The following is a 20,264-nucleotide window of genomic DNA, read 5'->3' as shown; positions in this document are numbered from 1 at the left end:
AAACAGTAGATATCTATAGTTATTATGAATTAATAGATAACTGAAAGGAATTTTAAATTATTTCAAATGAATTTTATTGTATATTTAACTATATATTGATTATCGTATAGTTATTATTGTTATAAATGTGATTAAATATTATTTTTATAAAAGAAAGAAATTTATTTATGACACAATAATATATTAGGAATGACACATAGAGATTATCATATTTTATGTTGTTTAGATATAAAAATGTGCTTTTTAACCAATTTAAAATGCTCATTCCAAATAATTTTAAATGGCCATCTATCTTATATATGGTTTTCTAGAATCTCAATAATTTTAAAGTAAAATTCATTATCTGTTAAGTACGTTAGAAAAAGTAGGCAAAATATTATTTTGTGCTTTTATTTATTTTTGTAATCTTGCTTTCTTATATCATAGATTTTATATATAATATGGAATGTTATTAGTAATATTTTGTAATGTGACATTAAAAAATGAATTATGAAGAAATGTACAAATGAATACATTTTTAATTAAAATGTAATAAAATGTATTATATCATAAAAAAATTATTAATAAAATGAAATTCAACACGGTTACTGGCTTCTTTTTGTATTATTTTGTTAATGTTAACAGGATTGAAATACAAATTATATAGATCAAAAAATCTTTGACTTAATATGCAATTGATATTTTTAATTTTCAAACCACAATGCTATTACCAAATTAAATATAGTTTTAACATTGAACACAAACTATCATTTGCAAAAATAATAAAGTAACCTGACAATAAAATATGATAACAACAGGATTCTATCTAACACATAAAAAATTATATTAGATTTATAATATTACATACCATAACAAATTTACCTGTATAAAAAATCCAACCATAACAATAACATAACCGTAAAAATTTGTCTGTCATCTAATTTTGACGTTTGCTTGCAAAGAAAGTTACATTTTATTATGGTTTTTCAGTTAAAGAAATTAAAATATTTAGGAAATGAAGTATAAGATAGAATTAAGCAACGATAAAATATTTCCTAAAAGTTCATCGATTTTTCCTCAGGAAAATGTAAACTATATACATTATGATGATTTAAAATATGATACATTTTTCGAGAATTATTTAATTCCAAATGTTCCTTGTATAATAAAAAACGCAACAATAAATTGGGAAGCTTCTAAGCATTGGATAATAAATGATAATATAAATTTTCAATATATAACAGAAAAATATGGAAATACTATTGTACCCATTGCAAACTGCTCAGTACAATATTACAACGCACAGAAAAAAATTGATATGAAATTATCTGAGTATTTAAATTACTTTTCTGGTCATCAAGAAATAAGTGAAAATCTGTATTTAAAAGATTGGCATTTTCACAAAGATATACAAGAAAATATTTATACAGTTCCTCTTTATTTTGCATCAGATTGGTTAAATGAATATTGCATAGATTTAAATAAAGAAGACTATATGTTTATTTACATGGGACCAAAGGATTCCTGGACACCTTTTCATGCAGACGTATTTTCATCTTTTAGTTGGTCAGCTAATATAACAGGCCAAAAACGTTGGCTGCTCTTTCCCCCTGATACTGAAAAAACCCTAGTCGATAATTTAGGAAATTTACCTTTTGATATTGATCAATGTGAAAAATTTACAAAAAATGGTACACAGTTTTATGAGGTCATCCAGAACCCAGGTGAAGTTCTATTTGTACCATCAAAATGGCATCATCAAGTATGGAATTTGAAAGATACATTTTCCATAAATCATAATTGGTTCAATGGTTGTAATATCAATATTGTATTTGAATCGATGTTATCAACTTTACATGATATAAAAAAGGAAATTTCTGATTGTAGTGATATGGATTCATATGATGACCATTGCCAACTTATGCTGAAGTCAATATTTGGAATGGATTTACAAGATTTTTTTAATATATTATATCATATTTCAATAAAAAGAATCAATAAAATAACATTGACCGAAGATATAATTTTATTTGAAAGTTACTCCTTAGGATCAAATCATTGCAAATTTGACCTGGAAAGTATTTTTGACCTCCTGAAAGCCTTCATTGAAAATGAGGATGCAATGAACATTGATTGGTCTTCAAAAACATGTTCACCTGAACAACTTGTTATTCAAATTGAAAATACTTTAATGTAATTAGGTGTCTTCAATGAAATATTGTTGAAAATAAAATTAATATATTAAAAAATATTAATTACAAATTACTTTATAATTTGCTCATTTTTGATTGCTCTACTACTCCACTGGATATCAAATCATCTATTTCTTGTTTATTATAGTTAAGTTTTTGCAAAATAGTTATTGTATCTTTTCCAGGCAAAGTATTTGATAAATTTGCTCTGGTCATTCCAGGAGTTCTATATAAGAATGGTGCAGGCTTGGGAATCTTATGATTATACTCTGTACTACTTATGAAACTTTCTCTTTCCTTATTATGTTTATTATCTGGAGCTTCAGACATAGTTAAAACTGGTGTGACACAAGCATCAACATTTTCAAAAATTTCACACCATTCTTCTTGAGTTTTTTGAAGAAATTTATCTGATATAATTTTCTTGCTTTCTTCCATATTTGAGAATTGTGGTACGTCATTCACAGATAATCCCAAACCTTCTATAAATTTCACATAGAACTGTGGTTCTATGGCTCCAACAGCCATATATTTATTATCTTTAGTTTTATAAGTGTCATAAAAATGTGATCCGGTATCCAAAATATTTTTACCTCTTTCGTTGCCCCAGATTGGTAAATGCTGTGATCTAGTGATCCAGCTTGCAACATAAGCTGCCCCCTCAACCATATTAGAATCTATGACTTGTCCTTTGTTAGATTTAAATCTCTCAAGTAATGCTAATGCAATTCCAAAAGCACATAATAGACCACCCCCAGCAAAATCTGCTATCAAATTGATAGGAAATGTAGGCTTTTCGTTGTATCTACCTAATAAAGATAAAACACCAGAAATTGCAATATAATTAATATCATGACCAGCCCTCAAGCTGTATAGTCCTTTCTGACCAAATCCTGTTAATCGAGCATAAATCAATCTAGGATTTTCTGCCAAAAGAATATTAGGCCCCAAGCCCAATTTTTCCATAACACCTGGCCGAAAAGGTTCAATTAGAACATCGCTTACTTTACAAAGCTTTTTTACAATGTCAACTGATTTAGTATGCTTTAAATCCATAGCAATTGAAGATTTGCCATTACCTAAAACATCTATTGTATGTGTCTGTCCAACCTATAATATAATTTTAATGAGATCAAATATATTAAAATTATAGGTGGTAATTTCTACTTTATCTATTCTGGTAACAGATGCTCCAAATTCTTTAAGAATCATTCCACAAAACGGAGCAGGAGCCAAACCAGCAAATTCTAAAACCTTTATTCCTTGCAATGGCATGGTAAATATTTAAATAGTTCACTAATTGAACTTAATAATATAAAAGAAATTTTAGAAAACAGATAAGTCTAACAATGATTTGCACTGCCGCAGTACAAAGTGCGATTTCATTAGCATAACGATTTTGTTGGAATTTTGAATTCAATTCATCTAACAACAAATATTTCGATGTTATACATTTTTTATTTGCTTTGATATTTAAAAAACGTATGTTTGGATATGGTTAATCTATTTGTTTATAAGGCAAAATAAAAATAAAAGAAATAAATAAATAACAATCATTTTGACAGTTCGCCGCCATGTGCAATTTGACAGCTCTAATTGTCAAACAAAGGGTGCGTTCGACTTGGACGCTTACGCGCTGTGAGCGCTCACGCTTATAAGCACGAATTTTTAGCGTTCGACTTGGCCGATAAGCGCTCAGAATCGATAACTAAATTCCGTTCGTTTTGGATACTGTGAGCGTCAATAAGCATCAAAATGGCGGCAACTGGCGGTAACGGTAATTGTGTAAATTTTATTACTTTCTGGATCATTCAGCGGGATTATAAAGAATTTAACAATTAATAAATAAATGAAATTTGGTTTGCTTATGCTTAATTAATATTAATATTAAAATTAAAATTTAAAATTATTTAAAATTAATTAATATTAATATTAATATTAAAAAATAATTGTGATATACAACTTGGCATTTTTGCGGGATTATAAAGAATTTAACAATTAATAAATAAATGAAATTTGGATAGCTTATGGCTTAATTAATAGTAATATTAAAACTAAAATTTAAAATTATTTAAAATTAATTGAATTTAAAATAAATAAATAATATGAATAAAATAAAATAAATAATATGAATAAAAAATAAATGTGATATACAACTTGGCATTTTTGCGGGATTATAAAGAATTTAACAATTAATAAATAAATGAAATTTGGTTAGCTTATGCTTAATTAATAGTAATATTAAAATTGAAATTTAAAATTAATTAAATTGAAAATTAATTAATATCAATATTAATATTAAGAAATAATTGTGATCTACAGCTTGCCATTTTTGCGGAATTATAATGAATTTGACAATTAATAAACAAATGAAATGACAGATAGTAAAAACAACTGACGCTCACGCTCACGCTGCCCTACCTCTGTGGCGTGAGCACGTATGAGCGCAAAATATGTGCTACGAGCATCCTACGATGGTGCTACGAGCGTACTTATGCCACACTCACAGCGCCAAGTCGAACGATGAAAGCGCGCTCACGGCGCGCTCACAGCGCGTAAGCGTCCAAGTCGAATGCACCCAAAATAATCTTGAATATTTAAATTTGGGCGCGATTGATTTTCATATTTATCGGTACTATAGCAACCGTATAGATTTTTTTTAAATTTAGAAGCAATAACTATAAAGATATTATCCATGTTTTTATAACATTTATTTTGCAGATTTTTTATTTTTAATATATTTAATATGATCTTTTCATGATATTTGTTACGTGATATTCCAAGTACCATTTATCAAATAGAAGAATCCCAAAATAGGTGTAGAATTCTAATCATACAAAAATGGACGAGTTAAAACATTTAAGTATCCACCATACTGCTGTGAAACTTTCAGATGAAATACAAAAAATGGAATCGTATAAAGATCTCTACAATGAAATTCAAGTAGGGCTCATAATATATGCTTTCTGGAGTAAGATGTTATATACCTATTTTTTTTAGAAATTAGCCGCTTCAACTGCTGTGAAGAAGGATGATTTTAGAAATAGTTTATTAACAGCAATGAAAGCAAACGGCCTGGAAACAGAATTGCGCAATATGGTATACCATTGGGTTCGAGCTCAGAGGAAAATAGAAATAAGCCAGTCGCCTGTATGTTTTTGAAATACTTTTCAATATCTTTCTAATCAAAACTATTGCATATTTATTATCACATTATTTATATTGAAGAATGATCCCATATCCTTCTTAAAAAAATGCCAATTACAATGGGAAAAACGAGTTCACAAATCTTTGAACTCAATGGGAAACGAATTATCAGAACCATTAATTCAAGAAAGAGACTCGGCAGATAAGGATCAATTAACAATGCATTGGGAAGGGTTAAGCAATTATGTTGTGGGTATGAAATAATGAAATACAGTTTGCTTACAATTGTTCAACAAAAATCTTATAATTTAGATTTAACCCAATACCGACCAGTTTATGCTCCTAAAGATTTCTTAGAAGTTCTTCTATCACTGAATGGTCCAAATGCAACAAATTCAAGGTAAGATAATTGATCATTTTCCTTTAATCATTTTCATTTAATAATATAAATTTTGGTAGTGCAAAGACACGCTGGGAATTTTCACATATACCAATAAGAGTGAAGAATATGGCTCAGTTGGTAAGATATGGAAATAATTACTGAAGTATATATTATAATCTCTGAAATACTGTTTTGAAAACTTTACAGAGAGTTCATTTTTCTGAGCTGTGCCGTGTAACAGCATATTCATCCAGAGAGAATAATCCTATATCAGAAAAAATTTTGAGTTTCAATCATGCTCCACTTGCTCAAGAAGCTTTGAAAGGTAAGTTACTAACCTTAATATATCATCAATATTAAATTTGTGAATGTTAAAACTATTATTCAGCGGGTGCAGTGGTATCTCACAGAGCCGACTTATGGAAAATTGTTTTAGGAAGCGAAGTTAGAACACATGTAATATTTTTTGTTAGACAAACAACATATAATAAAATAATTTACCTATTATAATTCAATGTATGATCTTTTAGCATATAGAACATTTAAATATGTTAAAGACTTCAGTATTAGATATGAATTTTGTGACTGATAAACTAGTTATAAAAGATATACAATTAACAGCATCAAATGATGATCAATATTTTGTGTTCGAAGATGTGTTATATCAGGTATGTAAGGCACAACTTGTATTATATTACAATACGTATAACCCAGAAAGTATTTCAATATGTGTATAGGTCATGTTATGTTTCACAAGAGACACTAAAATAAATCAAATACTAGCAGGTGAACTAGCATTGCCTTTCAAAGTAAGTATTTCAGAGTTATGATTTATTTATGGTATATTATTAATAATTGTTTTTTTGAGGCTCCTCTTAAAACTAAGCATGGAGAGGGACCAATTCATCAGATACCACCAAATGGAATCATACCGTTCCATGGAATTTCTATGTATGGTAAGAATATTATGTTTGAGATTTATATTGAATCAAAATCATCACAATATAATCAAGTTGAATTATTACAGCTGCTCCATTCTGCTATCTATATAGTAATGTTGATACTTTGTACTTTACGTTTCGAGCCTTTTATATCAGATATTGCCATAGATTGACTACTTTATCAACACATCCTCAGGTATTTGACATAGCAAAATATTAATTGAATTTATAATGATCGTTTTCATCTCACAACTGCAGGGTATAGTATGTTTGTGTTTATTGTTTGAAAGATTGCTTCAAACACATGAGCCAGAATTGTGGTCACATTTTCGGAATATTGATGTTAATCCGTAAGTACTTTAACTCTCTTATTTTGAAATAAATCATTTGAAACTTCTATTACCTTCCAAGGTTACGTTTGGTGTTTAAATGGATAATGAGAATCTTCAGTGGGCATCTTATTCCTCAACAGCTTCTGATTTTATGGGATTTGGTAAAGTATTAATAAGTATATATTATGCTCATACTACTCATAATTTTGTATATATTAGATTTTAGGATACGATTCATTGGAAATTGTGCCATTGCTTGCAGTAGTTATATTCAGCTTTAGAAGAGAAAGTTTGATGCAGGTGAACATTTGTTTAAATTGAATCAAATAATAATTAATCAACATTAATTGTATTTGTTTCTACAAGGTTACAAATCAGCAAACAATGGAATCAGTTGTAGCAGATCTTTCATCTGTACGAGTTCTGCCATTAGTCCAAGTAGCACTTGTTCGGGAACAATGAATGAAAGGAATAATAATTGGAAATTTAAATTTATAACTAATATTATATACTTAAATGAACATCAAAACAAGTAACATTATTCTTGAATTGTAAAATTAGCGATTGATTGGTTTCCTTTGCAAGCAGTAAATTTGAAATATAAGACTTATTATGGAATAGATTTTTTGTTGTTAAAAACTAATAAGAAACATTAAATATTGCCTTACTAAAGTACTCACCCATTATTATATTGTAGAGGCACTAACCATTTTAACGTTTTACGTTAACGATATTGCACAGACATTAAAATGCACCACCACTATATTATTATATTGTCTAGGACCACTATTAAATTGCAAATGACATTTTGCAATGTTTAAATTTTATATTCAACTAATTTTTATAACGTTGGTGACAGCAATTTGGCGCGCAAAATTCTATAGTTAACTTCACTTTAAACTTGCTAACTCCTCTTTTGACATTTCATCTGACAAGCAGTCAGATTTGACGGTTATAAAACTAGTATTATTATAAATCATGCCTTCATATTGGATGTTAAAATCAGAACCCAACACTTATTCATTTAAACAAATGGAAACAGACCAAATTACATCTTGGGATGGCGTTCGAAACTACCAAGCTCAAAATTTTATGAAAACAATGAAAATTGGAGATCAAGCTTTTTTCTATCATTCTGTATCTGACAAAGAAATAGTTGGTATAGTGGAAATTATCAAAGAACATTACATGGCAGATGATCCTAAATTTGGAATGGTAGATGTGAAATTCATCAAACCACTAAAAAATCCAGTAACACTTGCAATGTTGAAATCGAATCCCCAATTGAAAGATTTACTCATGTTGAAACAGTCCCGATTATCTGTTTCGCCAGTTTCTGAAAGCTGTTGGTTGGAAATTATGAAAATGAGTAAAGATAGTTAGTATATACTATGTATTGTAATTAATTAAATGTTTTAACATTTTTGTTTGTATGTTGTATATAAAATAAAAAATTAAATCATGTTTAAGATTATATTTTGTTGATTTCATCATTACATTATTTGCTATTTGTATTTACAGTGTTAAATTTATATATAAGGTATAAGAATATAAAGCTTTCATATATTTTCATAGGATTAAGCTGTACTTTGCATACAAACTCATTTGTTTACATCCTAAATATCCTTTTAAAAATTAGCCGGACAAATAATTATGTGGAGATAACGTATTACTAATTAGTTTCAGAATAGTTTATATGGCATTTGACAAGCAAAATTATTGAAGAATCAATGGTACAATTTTCAAGATCAAGACTATGCCATATTTTATTCTTCATACATTATCTTTATAATTATTTCAGTATATCTTATGAATTGTAATTTCAATTCTGGCAGTGGTATGTGGTTATATTCATAACTTTATAAAACTCTTGAAAAATTGTAATTACATATCTTTATGAATTTGTATGAATTTCAATATATATCTCATAATAATTAATAATACATAAATATAGATTCTACGTAGATATTTGATCATTAACAAATTTACTTATATTGGCTTTAAATTTTGGAAGACTGAGGATGCACAATTTTTTGTATGTATGTACCATATAAATTTTTGGAATATATATAATTGACATAACATTAGTTATATATTTCATATGTACATTATCTATTCTACTAAAAATTTAATATAGAAACATTTATACATATAAAAATACTAATCTAAACTACTTAAGTATTACAAAAATATTAAGACTATTCGATAATGCTTAAACTTTTTTTTAATTACAAATGACTAACCAGTGGTATTTGTTGTTATTCGTGGTATATAAAATCATTACACACTTGCAAATCAGCCTGTCCACTAATGTATTGTATATAATGTGGATAATTACGTTACATCTTAACTTCATAGAATGATATCTAACAAAGCACTGGCACTAAATAATTAAAAAGAAATCTATAAACATATTTTATCTTATATTCCTACAATGCAGTTGTCTAGTGTATAGTATTGTAAAAATAGTATGAATTGTGATATGTTATTACATGTATATATTTTTATCAAGTGCATTGGAAACAGGCCAAAATGCACCTGAAGCGTATTTCTTAGTTTTCCCCTTCTATACACACTTTATAACGTAGTTTCATTAATTTGTTTTTTTTTTTGGCTTTTTGTTAAAATTTAACTTATATAATAATGTAAAATTATAAGCATTAATCTTAATATACTTACAATTACAATCAGAACAACTGGGCTCTTTAGTAACAATTGATAAATATCTTTTTATTTTAAACATTGAGTATAAAATTCGTATCCCAATATAAACAAATGAAGTATAGCAAATGCAAAGAACTATGCTTTTCCCCTTTTTTAATCGATATAATAATATTTCTTGTCTTTTATGTAATTTAGAGGTACTGGACAGTTGTGAATAGTTAAATTTTTATACTAATTATAATGAATAATCTACATATTAGGTACATTTTACACATGAAGTGTTATGAAAGACTATATATACAAAGGATTTTAATATCTCATACCACTTACATGCTTTTTTGATATTGCAATTTTTATGCAACACACGATCGTTTCTGCTACTTTTTATTATTTATAAAGTGTTAAGTAAGGCTAATACTTATTTATTCGCTATCAACACATTTATTTGCTATCTTAGAAAATAATAGAAGTTTTTTGCAAAATGGAAATATGCTTCTATTAAGTTCATCTAGCAGCAATGCCAATCATTGGAAAGAATAATGTTTTCATAAGTATACAACCGCGTCTAGTATCACATTGCTCTTCGCACAATCTGCTCGGTATAACACCGCGGTAAGTTTTTTTGTCAAGCCTCGCTATTGTAACTTACCGAAACCAGAAGCCCTCAGAAATGTACGTCTCTGACATCCGTCGGTGTCACAGACGTAGTCTGGTTGCGGGAACCTGATTTGCTCTCTGATTTTTGTTGATTGGAGAAAGTATTTCTATCACTTATGTCTGATACGCGGGTTTTCTGGCCGTCGAATGAAGCAGAATCGCTTGCACTACCAATACTGTTTCGAGGTGCCCCAGCGGATACAGAAATTGACTGAGAGGACGTGGCGGACGGAGATGTATTCTGCGTTTGGCTGGCCGTCCACTCCAGTACTAGGCGATTAATGCGTTCCCAACAAGAATGGATGAAATCCTATAATAGATAATTAATATAAGTATAAAAATGCGCATAAAATATGTAATTTAGAACACATATGACATAACTAATAAATATAATGCATATTCTTTATTAATCATTCGAAGATACTTTATGAAATTTTCGATTCAGATTTGGACCATAAAAGTACTAGATCGCTCCACCGCCGCTAAATCAAAAGCTGCTGGTACTATGGAGCTTTTTTACCATATCACATGCATTTCAAATGATCAGAAATAAAATCTAATTGAAATTTAACTAATAATACAATTCAATTCTGAATTTTAATCATGGATATCATTCCTTGAAATTACTTATTATAAAACTAACTGAGATGGCCACATAATGTAACAAAATATTAATTCCGTTGATGCATTTTATATTATACTCAGATAAAAACACTCGTTTATATAAACATAATTACCTGTTCTACATTAATAATATCATGCAGGGAATCAATGAAAGCAGCCATAGTAAGGCCGCTACGGCTGAACCATTCCATGCCGCTTAGAGCTTCCACAATGCTAGCCGCACATATTGTACTGGGTGTATATTGCGAGAATCCGTGATCTGGAAAAACAGAAAACATTAACATTTATATTTTTGAATTAAATAAAATATTCGAATCTTGCTTTATAAAAAAAATTCTAACGCTTAGATAGCAAACACTGGAATTTTTATGAACTGAGCAAGAGCCTAATTGAAAAATTAAGTAAATAATTGTTTGAGTGAAAAAGTAGGACTTATATTCTTAATTATATATATATATATATATATATATATATATATATATATATATATTATATATATATATATATGTGTGTGTGTGTGTGTGTGTGTGTGTGTGTTCTGAAACAAGAAAAGTGACAAAGAAAAGGTATGTTATGCACGGCGTGGAATGGTCACGGACGCAAAAAAACATTGGCATAATCGCAGACGTTTCGCCGACAATTTTAATTATTCTCACACACCGAGTTAATCAATAGAGGATCGTAAAATCAAAAATTATGGAGGCGAACCGTAAAGAGAGCTTTTTGAATTGGCAGGCTAAGAGCTTGCGGGCAGAAAATGAATTTGGTATAAAATCCATTGAAATACTATAAATATTAAATAAAGTTTTCACTCAGCTTTATTAGCAACTATTATTTCGTAGCAAGCTCTATCTCGTAGCTTTCGCTTTTTCTTACAATCAGCGCCTGAATCTGCAGACAGGGTGAGAGACGAACCCACGCGTCGGCGCCTCCGATGATGTGAAACGAGATAGTTAAAGGAGATCGCACTAAACAGAGTGCGGCATGTAATTTAAATCTCCGTCGAAATTGCTCAATAATTTGATGTTCGCGCAGAACGAATTCGTCGGCGTCCGATCCGCGGGCGAATGTAGACAAAAGTGCCGAAAATGAAAACTGGCACACGGGGCACGATATGAGATAACGAAGAAGATAGTTGGTCGAGAGCAAAAGGAACGGCCGACATGAAATTGGTACAGTGAATTTTGAGAGGCGTGACCTTGAATCAGCCAACATGAGAACTGATATATTTTTCGCAGAAAATTTTCATTTTAAATTGATATTAAATTTATCAATTATTAGTTTTACTAATATATTCTTGTCACTGTTGATATATATTTCAGGCTTATTCGTTCAAAATATAAACTATAGTTTTATATATTATATAAAATCAATACAAGAAGTATTAAACTAGAATAAGTAGCAAAATATTTAATTCCATATAATTTGATTATAAGAATTTTATCCCTCCACACACTTCTATTTTTTTCACGATGATATAGGGTTAATTGTTGACCGTGTCGGCAACTAGCCGTGTAATCTAGTTGTTTTGGTTAAGATTGGCATAACGATACACGAAGATCTTATTATGAATGATTATAGATCTCTATTATCAGTGCCTTGCAGAAAAGATATCACTAATTTTAAGTAGTTCTGTGCACGCATTTCGACGGTAGGTACTTTTAATATTAGGGTGCGTGATTATTTCAAAAACATATAACTAGTAGATCTGGGATCTCATTTTTTAATATGAAAAACATTGATGAAAAAAAATCGTATAAAAATATTATTTTTGTGAAGCTTTCTTGTTGAATTCACTAGGAATAAATGACAGCAAAAAATTAAAAGTAGTAATTTGCTTACTTTGTTAAATTAACGTAATTAATTTAATAAGAAACCCATCATATATGAAAGCTGGTAACCGGCGTGGACCAACGCACAAATCAAGCAAATTGAGATACAATGAGAATATGTTTTTTTTTCACTAAATAATATTGCTAAACTATACAATATATAATAATACGTTAATATTATATCTGTGGCATCTAAAAATCAGCTCCGACTCTAAAGTTTTTTAAAGTTTTATGAAAACCCAGTATCGACTATGGAGCTTCTATTTCATTTATATAATTAATTAATATAAAGATTAATGATAAGGAATGTGTAAACTAATTGAAAATAAAATAAAAATATTTTAGAAAATAGCTAATTTTTCGACTTGGTTTAATGGCAAAGTATATTTGAAATGGTTGACATATGTTGTAAAAGACAATACATTTTTCACAATAATATGAAATAATTTTGAAGCTGGTTTAAATCAAGTTATTTCATTCATCCATTTTTGTAATATATTCATTAACGAGTGGCGAGTTTGCGATTTGAATTCCATTGTGCGAATGAAGTCCGGAGGTAAGAGGTGGTATGGTATAGTAGGCGCCCACACAGTTCAGACCGGGCCAAAGCACACGTACGCCGGCGACGCGTGAGAACGTGTTCCCATATAGCGCTCTGGCCGCTGCTAACTGGTCCTCAGTCCTCAGTCCTTAGCCTTTCCACCGCCGTGCAAAAACCGCCAGGAATGCAACAAAGCGAAATAACGCGTGCTCCACCAATGATCATCACCAACACGCACAATGCACACTTTCAAACGAAGCGCTCGACACTTATTGATTCAACAATTTTATGCGATTTTCAGAAAACAACAAGTAGGTAAATAGATTAAAATAATAGTAACACAAATTTTATTAAAACAGCATGGTAACAATTTTGTATTTAGATTTTATCATTTTTTTAAATTTGAAGTGTTCACATGCTCAGTAGCCCGTTGCCATATATCAATCATTACATCTTGAATTTTTATACGAATGAGAAACGAATTAGACGTCTGGAAAAGACTTAATTTTGTAAACAATCCATCGGCGTAGTTATAAACTACTTCAAATACAGTCATTTCAAAATTCCAAATATTTACTAAAGACCACCCATATTGTGTGAACCAAAAAATTGTTAAAATGAAATAAACTGATCAATTACAGTTGAAGCAAGAAGATATATAACTAAGAAACGTATTTTTGTAGACAACATATGGAATTATATGTAAACAACGTACAATTTCTAGTTATCTCACAAAATATAGCACACTGATAAAAACTTAAGAGTGCTTCTCATTGTCACAATCTACCTTTCTTATCTGTTGTCAAAGCATTTCAAATTCTACCAGTATCCAAATAATAAGAAATTTAATAATAAAAAATATTTATAATAATTGTAATCATCAATAAAATAATGAATTACTAAAAAATATAGGACTTTTTCTGTGTTTTCTTTTCGAGGTCCGAAAGTTTTAGAAGCAAGTCGATAAATAGTTTTGCGCACAAGAGTTATTATCGAATTCTGCGAAAGCATATAAAACCGGTCCTTCACTGTTTTAAGCCCGGCGCTAGTAATAACCTCAGACCGATTCCAATTTGGGTTTTGGGGGGATTTGGGATTTAGGACCATATCCCCGCCGAAAGACAGAAAGCGAAAATCGAACGTGCGCAGATCAGGCGAAAATCTCATATTCAATATCACGTTGTATAGAAATATTTTATTCATTAAAATTCGTCAAAAATTAATAATTAAATAACTGTTAAATTAATAAATTTCAATTATTAAAAATCTCTCAGTTTATACTACTGTCGAATAACCCAATAACTTATTCAAAAATAAGCATATGTTTAGGGACTTTGCATCATTCACACATTTTAATGCCAGCTGATTAATAATTTCCGCTGAGAATATTCTTGTAAACGCCCTTGAGTTTTTTATCGACAGAAACATATGCACATACAAATTCAGATTTTTTGTGTGAATGAATTTTTTCTGCATAATCTGGTCTGGATAATTTATATTAATAGAATCAATGAAAATGAATGTTAATATTTGAAAGTATTATTCTCATTTAAAATCATTGACTTATAAAATTTTGATGAAGCAGATTCGACATCCATCCAAACGATTTAGCCAAAAATTATTCGCTGATCTCATCTGACTTTTATAACTGTTCTTTTGTATTATTTTTTAGTATTTATATTATATTCATAATAGATTTACAATGTTAAATGTTACCCCTTTTTTATATTTCATTCTTTTTCTTTTACAAATCATTCATCCAATTCCAGCTCGATTTCTCATACGTGCTACTTCAGCGAAATGCTCGTGTTGTCGAATTTCATATTAACTCCTGATTATAATTGTGCTTTTAAATGGTTTTATATTGCTATCGTAAAATAAATGATCACGTTTTAAAAGAGATGTTGACGAATTAAATTGAAGTATAAACATAATAAAAAACGAAACGTATAATCAAGTTATGAAATAAGCAGGCGTTAATATGTCCACGGATAAGAACAGAGCAAAAACTAAAAACTTATGAATGACATTGCAGCCGGAGCGAACGAGAGGCATGTATGGGTTAGAGGAGAGCGGTGACCACACACGCAGGCGCCGCGCTTTTCCATTCATAAAACTTGAAAGCTCCGATTGACCGTGTAAAAAGCTCCGCGCGACATGCGAATGGGAAATAACTAGATCGAATTAATTTAGTGACGAAAATGCAAAGTGAGTATATAATAATTTACAAAATCATATTTACAAACTGTGATTGACGAATATACACGTCATGGAGGAGTGGCACAATTTTTGGTATTTTTGTTTTTGTTTTATTTTTCATAGCAATCTATACGATAAGTTTAGCAACAATTTAATTAACCTCCCGAAGGAAAAGTTTATGTTTTCATCAAAAAATCCGATTCGCTAATTTTATGTTTTCTCGACGTTTCAAGCCATTCTGAATCGAATGAGACCAAATTTGGAAAAAATATGTGTGTGTGTGTGTGTGGTTCTCGAAAACGATCGAAACTGTGCGACGATCGGCCAAGCCGTTTCTTTATAAATCGCAGAAAAGTGAAAAAAGCAATTCTGAATCGATTTTGAAAATTCAAAAACCGTTCGAAAGATATTGGTTGGGAATCGTGCTCATTAGTTTTTGGTAGAGGCCGTCTTCTTGTAATAAAGTTTTAAAAAAAAGAATCGATGATTTTTATGATTATTTTTCTTGTAATTAACTGTTGAAAAAAAAATTTAAGCCGATTTTTATGGATTTTTTTAGCGATATATACCATGGTCTTATAGAACTTTGACGAAAAACAGTGACGTTTTGCTATTAAAATTGAAATTTTTGAAAAATCCAAATTGTTCAGAATATTTTGAGGATATAACTGCATAAATAGAGCAGTTGTAAATGGAGTTTTACCTTGAGACAAGTTGCATGAACTTCCAAAATGTAAAAAATTTAGTTATTTAAATAATAGTTCTCACTGTTTGATTTAAAATTGTTTTTCTTCAATTTGTCAAAATCTTTCAATAACTATATCGGTTGTATATCTGTAAGCGTATAAGAATAGTACATATTCCAAACTAGTGGGGTGGGTGGCAATCGTGCCTTAAGGCAAATTGCTGGAACTTCCCGTACCGTAACGAAACGTTCGAGGAATATTGAATGTTTTCAAATAGATTATTATAAATATTGTATTATTGTCTAATATTTATAATAATTATATAAACTGAATTGCAGAGTTGAAATTATTTGTTTAAAGTATATTAGAACTATAGTCAGAATTAAAAATAAAATCTGAATATTTTCGATATACAAAAAAATTAAAAAAAAAAAAAAAAAAAAAAAAAAAAAAAAAAAAAAATTGTACAAATTTTTTTTTCAAAATAATTATTTTGTTAAGACAAGCAGAAAGTTCTTTAAATCAATTGAATCGGACGCTTAGTTCTCTCAAAAACTGCCATTTTTTGTACATTTAGCTCTGTATCTCCGAAATGGCTGGGCCTGCCTTTGCGAAAAATAATAACCCTTTCTCCCATCATTACTAATGGAATGTTTTTTAGATCATTCAAATCGGATGCTCCGATCCTCAAAAACTCGATTTCTATTTTCTGCACTCTTTGCTCCTTATCTCCGTAACTGCTGGACCTGTCTTTGCCAAAAACTAATCAGCTCTTCTCCTTATTAATAGGAATCGAATGTTTTTTAAACCATTCAAACGGTTGATCCGTACGCCCGAAACGTGGACGAAAATTTGTATCCATACATACATACACACACACACACACACACACACACACACACACACACACACAAACATCCATTTTTTCTGAGGTATGCCAAAACGTTTCAGAAACCTTCAAAACGTCGAGAAATGTAAAAATTTTCAATTCCATTTCGGCCCATTACAATAACTTACCCTACGGGAAGTTAAAAAATAAATTTAAAAAAAATCAATTTTACTTTCACCGTATTTCCGTTATTTACTTTTGCATTTTAGTTTTTGTGAAGATCATTCACATACTCTGTACAAATATTCCTTATCTGGATGATTACTGATGTCTGCATCCTTATCTTGGCCGCGATAAATAATTTTATGGTCGTGTATCCTTTCAAATAGATCCATATGGTATAAAAATTGTGTGAAGAAAGTATGAGTTATTAAGGCGCTTTGGTATCAAATAAAGTACTTTGAAAATGATTTATTTAGGACTATAATAAAAATGTCTTTCACATGACTATTTATGAGATTGGTTTGATAAAGTATTATCGACTTATAATGTCCTTTAATTTGATGCTTTGCGTCTTCACTATTTGTATAGGAAAATATAATTGTATTCGTCAGCTCTTGTGCTATTAGATCAAGGAATGCTCATTCTCGTTTCATGAGCATTTGGCGACAGTAATGCGAGTCGTGAGGTTTTGCAGTTTTGTATTGTTTGGTTTTTGCTGTGTTGTGTTCGGCATTTCACTCTTATTATGCGTGCCCATTCTCATATTGCAGAACACTAAAGCGAATCAAGTTATTGTATTTCCATCAGGATTATTATGCCTATTAACCATACCGCTGGAAAGTGCGCGGTATGCAGACAGATGCCCTTAAAAAAGCTTGAAAGCTTGAAAAGATTCGAAAAAGAAGCTTTGTAATGGGCATATATTTATGAAAAAATAATTATTTATCTTTAATCAATAAATATCACCTTCTATCACATATATTATTTCGCGTACTGATTAACAATCTCACATGAGCCTAATAATGAATTCGTTTTCTTTCATACACCGACGATAACTTAATGTCAACGACGGCAATATCTCGTTAATACTCTAAGATGTTTTTAACGCATTATCGCCAGAATCGTAATTTATGGCATTGAAAGAGGTATTCCAAACAGATCTGTGTATGCGGACTGCCGTGGGGCGGTCGTGTCTTGACCCACAGAGACGAGGCGCCGGGGGCTCGCTCCCACGATACAGGACTTCGTGTCGAGCGCGGGCTGGTGTGCCCTCATCTTGGAAGGGTTTCGTATAGGAATTAAAATTATCGACTCGTATGTCAAACAGGTCGCCAATTACTAATTAACACATTTAGTAAGTGATAATCAGCATATTTTATGTAAAATCTTGGAGGACAGCTAGAGGCTTATTATTTATTTATTTATTTATTTATTTAAATATATAGCTCACAGATTTCTCCAAGAGGACTCAAAAATACAATTATTTTACATAATGAATAACAATTAAAATATATACAAAATTACAATATATAATTAGTAACATAAAATGCTTAACATAAAATTACATATAATGCAGAATGTAACAATAATATTTATAAACAGAATAGATAAAATAATGAGATATTTGAAAAGAAAATAAAAAGGTTAACTTGTGCAGATGGAGATTATTTGATTAGGTGAAGTGTTGTGAATATCTAATTCATTATTAATTAAGTTAAAGTTAGAGGACATAAGTAAAATAGGCGAATTTAAGAGAGAATTAGATTTAGAATAATTGAAAAATAATTGTGAACGCGTAGATAGCCTTGGAACATTAAAGGATAGTTGATTGAGAATAAGAGGACAGTCTATAGAATTATTGCAAAGCTTAAATAAGAACATAATTGTACAGATAAATCGACGTGAGGCAAGGAATACCAAATTTTTTTAGTAAAGTGTTGTGGTCAAAGCCACGTTCAAGGTAAATTTTATATGTTTTATAATAAAGTATTTCAGAAATTTTCGCTGAACTTTCTCTATCGCATCAGAGTTGTTGATTTGATGAGGATACCAAATAATCGAACCGTATTCTAATTTTGAACGTACAATAGAATAGTACATGCAAAGAAGTGCATTGGTAGATTTAAATTGTTTACAATTTCTCAGTATCAAACCTAAGATTTATGTGCTCTATTACTAAATATCAGTTATATGATCCGTGAAAAACAAACCAGAATCAAATAGAACACCTAAATCTGAAATTTTATTACATCTATCAATGCTAATGTTAGAAATTTTATAATCAACAAGTATTGGAACGCGCTTATGTGAAAAACTAAGAATTTTGCATTTGATATATTTAAATGTAATTTGTTATAGATACACCAAGAGTGGAAAGAGTCAAGTTGAGACTGTAAACTATTATAACTTGAGTAAGTAGTAACAGGAGTTTTTCAATAGGATCTTGAATGAATTATAATATTTTTTGCCTCGATTGAACATGTAAACCGTCCTGCACTATGTTGTCATAGCTATTGTCCCGTAGAATGCAGCAGAATACAGAAGTGTGCAGGTGCGTCATTTTTGACATGCATATAATAAAATTTCGATTTGCGTTGTTATTATCGATAGCCGATATGCACTTAATTCAATACCGATGTGTACAATGCATTCGAGAATTCGTTCAAAATTCCTGTTTAAATATTCTCATCGGTAACCGCGATTTAAAATCTCAAGGTTTCTATTTATATGGGGCGTTTTATGAGGTATTAATGGTTAAGTGAAGGATAGAGATGAATTGACGAGCGCAAGAATTTATTAGATCGCATTCGGAGAAATCGCATAATGTCTGACTGGCAGTTAGCGGCGGGCGGCACAGAAATAAAAAAAATAAAACATTTGAAGCGCCTCGAACTTTAGCCTTTTCGAGCTGCGAAACGAGAGGCTTCTTGCCGCGATGATTCTCGACGCAGAATGCTTCACACATGCAAGAGCGGCTTAAGAAGAAACCGAAAACAACTTTTTAATTGCTTAATTATGATTGAACGCTATCGTATGTATTTTTATATAATCGTAAATATCATTAAAGCATAATTATTATTGTTCAAAATAACTACAAAATAATACAATGAAATATGAAAAAACATTGCTCTTCACAATTTTTTTAGTCGTATTCTATATCAAAAACAATTTTGCTAATATATCGTCAACCAACAAGCAAGACAGCAAAAAAACCCAGTTATATTAATATTAAATTCTAGTTTTGCGGCACTATAAA

The 20,264-nt window shown here is 30.0% G+C and overlaps 5 protein-coding genes across 5 annotated transcripts; 3 read left to right on the top strand and 2 right to left on the bottom strand.

The window, feature by feature from the left end:
* The first annotated feature begins 994 nt into the window (after positions 1–994).
* LOC113373437 (jmjC domain-containing protein 4-like) lies at positions 995–2,176 on the top strand. Its single transcript, XM_026613732.1, has one exon. It carries the CDS (start codon positions 995–997, stop codon positions 2,174–2,176), a length of 1,182 nt encoding a protein of 393 aa, XP_026469517.1.
* A 70-nt stretch (positions 2,177–2,246) lies between these two features.
* Positions 2,247–3,567, bottom strand: LOC113372522 (alpha-methylacyl-CoA racemase-like). The gene is made up of 2 exons (XM_026612858.1): positions 3,339–3,567; positions 2,247–3,281 (listed from the first exon to the last, which is right to left on the bottom strand). The coding sequence occupies exons 1-2, from the start codon at positions 3,444–3,446 to the stop codon at positions 2,247–2,249; spliced, it is 1,143 nt and encodes a 380-aa protein (XP_026468643.1). The 5' UTR covers positions 3,447–3,567.
* A 1,445-nt stretch (positions 3,568–5,012) lies between these two features.
* Positions 5,013–7,435, top strand: LOC113373436 (TBC1 domain family member 19-like). Its single transcript, XM_026613730.1, has 15 exons — positions 5,013–5,114; positions 5,172–5,321; positions 5,400–5,571; positions 5,631–5,718; positions 5,778–5,838; positions 5,908–6,025; positions 6,089–6,156; positions 6,231–6,368; positions 6,438–6,482; positions 6,569–6,656; positions 6,728–6,837; positions 6,900–6,991; positions 7,053–7,134; positions 7,193–7,273; positions 7,340–7,435. Exons 1-15 carry the CDS (start codon positions 5,013–5,015, stop codon positions 7,433–7,435), a joined length of 1,491 nt encoding a protein of 496 aa, XP_026469515.1.
* A 516-nt stretch (positions 7,436–7,951) lies between these two features.
* On the top strand, positions 7,952–8,356 carry LOC113373435 (thymocyte nuclear protein 1-like). Its single transcript, XM_026613729.1, has one exon. The coding sequence runs from the start codon at positions 7,952–7,954 to the stop codon at positions 8,354–8,356; it is 405 nt and encodes a 134-aa protein (XP_026469514.1).
* Positions 8,357–9,265: 909 nt separating this feature from the next.
* Positions 9,266–11,150, bottom strand: LOC113373049. Its single transcript, XM_026613385.1, has 2 exons — positions 11,032–11,150; positions 9,266–10,604 (listed from the first exon to the last, which is right to left on the bottom strand). Exons 1-2 carry the CDS (start codon positions 11,107–11,109, stop codon positions 10,302–10,304), a joined length of 381 nt encoding a protein of 126 aa, XP_026469170.1. The 5' UTR covers positions 11,110–11,150; the 3' UTR covers positions 9,266–10,301.
* Positions 11,151–20,264: the final 9,114 nt, after the last annotated feature.

The sequence above is a fragment of the Ctenocephalides felis genome, unplaced genomic scaffold (genome assembly GCF_003426905.1).
Source record: "Ctenocephalides felis isolate EL2017-DRISC unplaced genomic scaffold, ASM342690v1 CF-g0.4_SCAFFOLD_01604, whole genome shotgun sequence".
NCBI lineage: Eukaryota > Metazoa > Arthropoda > Insecta > Siphonaptera > Pulicidae > Ctenocephalides > Ctenocephalides felis.
The sequence above is the reverse complement of the archived record's forward strand: the minus strand, read 5'-3'. Positions and strand labels throughout refer to the sequence as shown.

Bases quoted from the DNA above. Each gene is read 5' to 3' on its own strand.
- LOC113373437 (XM_026613732.1), top strand. From the start codon at position 995: ATGAAGTATAAGATAGAATTAAGCAACGATAAAATATTTCCTAAAAGT.
- LOC113372522 (XM_026612858.1), bottom strand. From the start codon at position 3,446: ATGCCATTGCAAGGAATAAAGGTTTTAGAATTTGCTGGTTTGGCTCCT. The intron at 3,282-3,338 runs GTAGAAATTACC...ATTATATTATAG, and splicing joins CTGTTACCAGAATAGATAAA to GTTGGACAGACACATACAAT.
- LOC113373436 (XM_026613730.1), top strand. From the start codon at position 5,013: ATGGACGAGTTAAAACATTTAAGTATCCACCATACTGCTGTGAAACTT. The intron at 6,483-6,568 runs GCAGGTGAACTA...TGTTTTTTTGAG, and splicing joins CTAAAATAAATCAAATACTA to GCTCCTCTTAAAACTAAGCA. The intron at 6,657-6,727 runs GTAAGAATATTA...GAATTATTACAG, and splicing joins CCATGGAATTTCTATGTATG to CTGCTCCATTCTGCTATCTA.
- LOC113373435 (XM_026613729.1), top strand. From the start codon at position 7,952: ATGCCTTCATATTGGATGTTAAAATCAGAACCCAACACTTATTCATTT.
- LOC113373049 (XM_026613385.1), bottom strand. From the start codon at position 11,109: ATGGAATGGTTCAGCCGTAGCGGCCTTACTATGGCTGCTTTCATTGAT. The intron at 10,605-11,031 runs GTAATTATGTTT...TATCTATTATAG, and splicing joins ATATTATTAATGTAGAACAG to GATTTCATCCATTCTTGTTG.